General features: G+C 36.9%; 1 protein-coding gene across 1 annotated transcript; it reads left to right on the top strand.

The window, feature by feature from the left end:
- Positions 1 to 6: 6 nt before the first annotated feature.
- On the top strand, positions 7 to 5170 carry LOC103397039 (ras-related protein Rab-8A). The gene is made up of 6 exons (XM_008335294.2): positions 7 to 31; positions 496 to 573; positions 997 to 1086; positions 1219 to 1284; positions 1960 to 2010; positions 2116 to 5170. Exons 1-6 carry the CDS (start codon positions 29 to 31, stop codon positions 2203 to 2205), a joined length of 378 nt encoding a protein of 125 aa, XP_008333516.1. The 5' UTR covers positions 7 to 28; the 3' UTR covers positions 2206 to 5170.
- The last annotated feature ends 876 nt before the right edge of the window (positions 5171 to 6046 follow it).

The raw sequence follows: 6046 nt of genomic DNA, 5'->3' as shown, positions 1-6046 counted from the left end.
TATAACCACAGCCTACTACAGAGGAGCTATGGTAAGTTGTTGCATCCTCAGCCTTATAGCGTAGAGAATGTGAAGAGTGAGTGTAAGTTATTGCAGTGTTTCAAAATAATAGACAAAACTACATGTAACATTTAATTTAGTAAAATACCATGACAAAAGAACATAAACCAAGATGTTATGTGAGAAGTTAAAAGCTTTTGTACATTGTGTGACTTTCACTGTTTGTCCTAAGTCTATTCTTATATGGAAAAATTATAGATATCATCATTGTAAACATTTGCATTCTCTTCTTTTAAACAAGTTGTGTGTGTATTTTTAGCAACTGGTATTTTTTAACCTTGTGTATTAGAGTGCCACAGTTCACATGAAGCTGCACTATCATGTGATCCATCATTGACTCGTGCTCCTCTAAGTCCATCTATATGAGGATAAGTGGGGAGAAGTGACCTAATTATTGTTGGCTGCTCAGTTATTTTTCTTCTGTAAACTTTACAGGGCATCATGCTAGTGTATGACATAACCAACGAGAAGTCCTTCGACAACATCAAGAACTGGATAAGGAATATAGAAGAGGTAAATGTGAAGGTCGAGGCTTTCTGAAGTTCTGACTAGTTGAGGCTAATTTCTCTTTTCTTTTTTTTTTTATTATTTTACTAAGAGACCTACTATGTGCCACTCTAAAAGACTTTCCTCATTCTCACCCTAAAACTGTTTGCCCTCTACACCCTCTAAGTGGGTTCCCTCACTTTGGAAAACCTGTGGATTAATACATAATTAACCATTTACACAATCTATACAGATAATGTTTGTGTATACTTAGATATACTATAAATACTTTAGTCAATATAAGATGCTGAATGTTTTCTTTAGCCTGTTTATTGCTGTGAAATATAAATGTTCCTGTTTGTCACGTAATAAGCTGGAAATCACTTAATCTTCAATACAATGTTGTTCATTTTTACCTTTGACCTTTATATTTATTTGTTTCCTTCACAGCATGCATCTGCCGACGTGGAGAGGATGGTTCTTGGGAACAAATGTGATGTTAATGATAAACGACAGGTGTCCAAAGACAGAGGAGAAAAGGTGAGTTGATGAACCATCACAAAGGAATTCCCTGAGAATGTTGAGAAAAGTTCACTTGAACTGTAGTGTCTTTGTGAACATTGTCTTTACTCTTCACTGGCACAAATCCTGCCTCTGTTTTCATGCTTTCAGCTGGCACTGGAGTACGGTATCAAGTTCATGGAGACCAGTGCGAAGGCAAACATCAATGTTGAAAATGTGAGTATAGAATTAGAACTTCAATGTTGTTGTGGCTCAGTGAGTAGAGAGTTCTTTGTATGTACAGGTTCTAACCCAGCTTTTATGCCTAAAAGCTCATTTATGCTCCCTTTCCGTACGTAAACAGCTACATCCATTGTTAATGTCATTGCCCACATACATCCTTGCGCGCCTCACGTTTGGCATGGTTGTTAAGACTCCATTAGTTCAGACGTCAGTTCCTCAGACACTAAAAAACACTCTGTGGAAGAGGTATTGATAAGGTTCCTGCTCAGCAAGGGGTCAAAACAGGGGAAGCACACCATCGGTCTGTGCAGCCATTAAATACGGTGTGGCAGGTGAACGGAGAATTATTTTCCCTAGTTCCTCTATATCTGTTATTTGTTTATTTTTATTTTATTGTCTTCTTCTCGCTCTTCCTTTTAGTGCACATAACCTCCTTTTCATGCAATGGGGTACACCTCAAAAGGCTCCATATGCAAACCTGGCATAGACCTGGAGAGAGAGAGAGAAATTGTCAGATTATAAGAACTTTGCCACATATTAATAATAATGGTGTTTCACAGAACATATTGATTGCAAATGGGCACACTGCTTCATCATCATGCATTTTTTTTCTTTTCTGGTCCATTGTCCTAAGTTGGTATCAGAGAGTTTATTTGTTCTTATGTACAGGCCTTCCTAACCCTGGCCAGAGACATCAAAGCAAAAATGGACAAGAAGCTGGTGAGATCACAGAACATAAAAACTCGTCATTAATTCATATTTTATTCATAGTTTGTAACATTGTGTGTCATTGGGGATTTTTTTTGTCCTGCTTGTGTTTTACAGGAGGGCAATAATCCTCAGGGCAGTAGTCAAGGAGTAAAGATTACAGAACAGCCCAAGAAGAGCAGTTTCTTCCGCTGTACACTCCTGTGAGGAGACCAGAGTGTTGGCATCCACTATCGCCTTAACTGTGTGTCCCCCACTGGACAGAACTGGACAGAGCAAACTCTGATATCCACCACTTTTGTCCCACTCCATTTTCTCCTTCCTACCTTCTTTCTGGTATGTCCTGTGATTATTTACTGGGATCAACAAAAACGCATGGCTACCTTATGCCGCCACTCCACAGTAGCCTCTGTTACTTTTTTTTTTTTTTTTTTACAGTTTCTTTTCCGGACGTTTGGATTTCATTTACTATCATACGTTTTCTCAGCTTTTACTGACTCTTCTAAAGTGATCAAATTTATCAAACCATCTGAGGCCCAGATGGCCTTTTGGAAACTTATTTATTACATCATTATCTCTAGAATTAGTCTATATTTCAAGATTATCATCATCCGTCTAATTAGTCTAATTTTAATGAACATTATCAGAAGATGCTAGCTGTGATGTATCCATGGTGATCCAAGTACAATCCCACAAGTTCTTTTCTTTCACCACTATATTACTGACTCTGTGACCTGGGTGTCTGTTTGTTTACATTGGGTCAAAACAGCATCATATCAACATCAGAGTTTACAGACTATCATTCCCTCTGTTCTAGTCGTGTCTTTGGTAAAGCTGGTGGTGTTGATTTTTACATAAAAACAATATCCATAATCAAAAGAATTTTTGTATAAAAATTAAAAGGAAAGCTGCAGCAGATTTCAAACATTGAGTAGCATTGAGTAGAGTGTGCCGAGTAATGTAGGTAGGAAAATACAAATAAATGCAGTTGTCTTCAAACACAACTAGGCAGTTGCAAAGTAACTCACACCTCCATCTCACCAGTTGTGTTGCACAGTGGTTAAATAGTTTTTTCCAGTTCTGGGTTAAACATCAGTGCCTATTCATGTTGCAATACACTTGTGAAGGTATTTAGAGCTTTTTAAAAGGGAGACCTTCATAAAACTCAGTGTTTGACAACAGTTAGGAGAACCCAATCTAAGTTGAACCACATCATCCTCAAATTTTCTTACCCACAGTACTGTGTGATCATAACCAACATGTCTGTGTTGCCACTGCACAATATTCTCTTTGTTTAAACTATATAGATCCTAAACAGTTTCTGCATTAGCACCGCACATATAGGCACAATCTCATCCAAAATATGAAGGTAAACACTGCAGCGTTACTTTCATAGACTGAAACATTCCATCCACTTCTTTTTCTAACCACTTTTATGTGCAATGTAGCATACTTAGAGTCTACTTTTCACATGTTTGCGGCAGGCCAGAGCCACTGTAGTTGATTCCCTCATGTTTGGTATTGCTTTGTTGGTTCAGAAAAATTGATGTGCTTCCAAAATTCCACTAGCAATACTTAAGAGTAACACCTGGAGGCATTGTAGTTACACAGCAGTGGCATAAGGCGAATCACAGTGACAATAATAACCTTTCTATTATGCATTCATACCTTTGTCGTCAGTTCCAATGGGGGAACATGGACAAATCTGTTTTTCTGGGCCTTGGATAGGGGCTGTGCTATAGCAGTATTTATGGAGTAAAACAAAACATAGCACCGAATGACAAAGTGCCCTTTTATGTTCTTATTGATTATGCACTTTTCTTTTGTTCTGTCTGTAAAAAAGAAAGAAAGAAAGTTCTTAACATGTGTTGACTATGTTTGTTGCAAGTTGCAAGTCTTAACTGAGAGCGAAGAATATTCATGTTCAGCTTTTCCTGATCTCTACCTGGGTTTTCCAAAAACGTCTGAGCACTGACATTGACTATGATTTAAAGATGTAATTTCGTTCATATTAATTGAATTTCTTTATTTTTCATGTATTGTACACATTTGCGACCCTCCCAACGATTTGGGACCCCAGATTCCTCCCTACCCTTCATTTGTTGAGCCTTTTTTCCTCAGTGTGTCCTCTTTTTGTCCAGTTATTTGTCCTTTTTTTGCCCCAGTATCATAGCCATCTGAACTGCACTTCCTCAATGTGTAGCACATCCTTGAAAAGCTTTGCACATTTTCCTCAATGAGCTTTAATTGAGATTTTAAGAGTGCATATGTTCCCAACTTTTCTAGAAATTGTCTGCTATCGCTGAAGGTTCTAGCACAGATGTAACATACTGAAGCAGATCAGATGTAAGAACAGGAAAAGAATCCCAATCTAACAGTCCTGGAATTAGATTTTTTTTCTCCTCCTTAATTCTATATAACAAGTATCTCCACTTTCTGAATATATGCATGTAACAAGTACAGCTAAACTACTTTGCTACTACTTGAGTAGTTAAGCTGTGCTGGTTACCTAATCGAGTCTCGGCACTCTTTGGTTCAGCTTATTTTTGTGTGTAATAATTGCGGTTTTTAGCCTTAGGTTTGTCTTAAATTTGGTTTGACTCAGTTGTTTTGTTGAGATTTTTGGTCCCGTTTTAAAGCTGTCAAGTTTTCAGTCTTCAGCAGTTTCAGCAGATGGCTAAGTTTGGATTTCTTCACTGATTACTCATGGTTTCAGTGGGAAAGAAAATGAAAAAAACTCTTCAGCCGTTGTACCTAAGATCTACAATGATTGTACTGTAGTTCCATTTTCCTATTGATCTACTTCTTCTGTAGATTAAGAACAACTTTGATTTATTAAAATAGACATTCTTTAAAAAAAAAGAAAGTTAGTACTTATATTTCCACCATCTATTATTGGACTTTCGTGTACATTAAATATGCAACACAGTGTCAGTGAGCTGTATCTGAGCAAGTGTTTGGTAATGTTTGGTGTTTTACTTTTGGGTTGTCACAAGGAAGTGTGCAGAGTTTGTGGCTTTTCTTTAGAAACCACTTTATATGAGCATGAGAGTTTCTATTCAGAAGACCATTCTGAAGGATAATATACATATATGATAGTATTATATTTTCTTAACTGATGGAATATGGAGGACCTGAATTTATAGGAAATAAACATTTGAATTATGCAAACAACTTCATTCCTTTGGCTATTTTTGAATCTAAAAAGAAAAAAATGATAAAACAGCAGGCATGGATGTTTAATGGTTGAAACTCATTACTAATACATGTTGATTTACTGTACACCACATTATCAAAAAAAACGTAGAATTTCTTGTGCCTTTTCTAAGGTTAATGAGTTTATCAAGCAGTATCAAACAAAATTGAACACGTTTTCTTCAATCTGAAAAGAAAAAAAACAGTACAAGTCAGCACTACTACAACTGGACTTCCCCACTCTTCCTGTATGTTCTGCATTCTACTCCACCTCTTCCTGCAGCTAATCCTGAAAACAGAATTATCCATGATGTATAATCCAGGATTTCCTTAGACAGTGGTGCAAAGTAAATAAGTAAAAGCAAAAATATTTGTAATTGAATCAGACCTGTCAGGTAGCATATGATTGAGTTGTTGGTTCAAATTTAAATCCAAAACTTTTACCCGTCATGTAACTTCTTTTTTTTATATATTGACAGATAGGAGCAGTTGGTGAAACTGTGTTTACAAAGGAAGTGTCAATCACATGACCTTCACACAGACAATACTTACAAATTCACCCAATCCCCCTTCTGTATGTTGTACACAGTGGAAGGTGAAAGCTCATAGACCAGGGCCAACGTAAAGAACATGTAAACTACATAGTCCATAACCCAGAACCAAGGCTTTGAATGTTGTATAGTTTAGTTTTCAGGCAATAATGTCTGCACATGTAACAAATACATTCAAAATGTTGTTTCTCGAGTTTAGTGCATAGTCAGGTCCTGGCAATGACTATCTGGGCAAAGACGGGTTCACAAGTGACTTGCCTGACTTTTTGAAGATTATGCAATTAAACTGCACTAATGCATAA

Source organism: Cynoglossus semilaevis, chromosome 2 (assembly GCF_000523025.1).
Source record: "Cynoglossus semilaevis isolate Cse_v1.0 chromosome 2, Cse_v1.0, whole genome shotgun sequence".
Taxonomy (NCBI): Eukaryota; Metazoa; Chordata; class Actinopteri; order Pleuronectiformes; family Cynoglossidae; genus Cynoglossus; species Cynoglossus semilaevis.
This window is presented reverse-complemented; position numbering and strand designations above follow the sequence as displayed.

Coding starts and splice junctions, on each gene's coding strand:
- LOC103397039 (XM_008335294.2), top strand. Junction 1,285..1,959: donor CAAACATCAATGTTGAAAAT/GTGAGTATAGAA, acceptor TCTTATGTACAG/GCCTTCCTAACCCTGGCCAG. Junction 2,011..2,115: donor CAAAAATGGACAAGAAGCTG/GTGAGATCACAG, acceptor TGTGTTTTACAG/GAGGGCAATAATCCTCAGGG.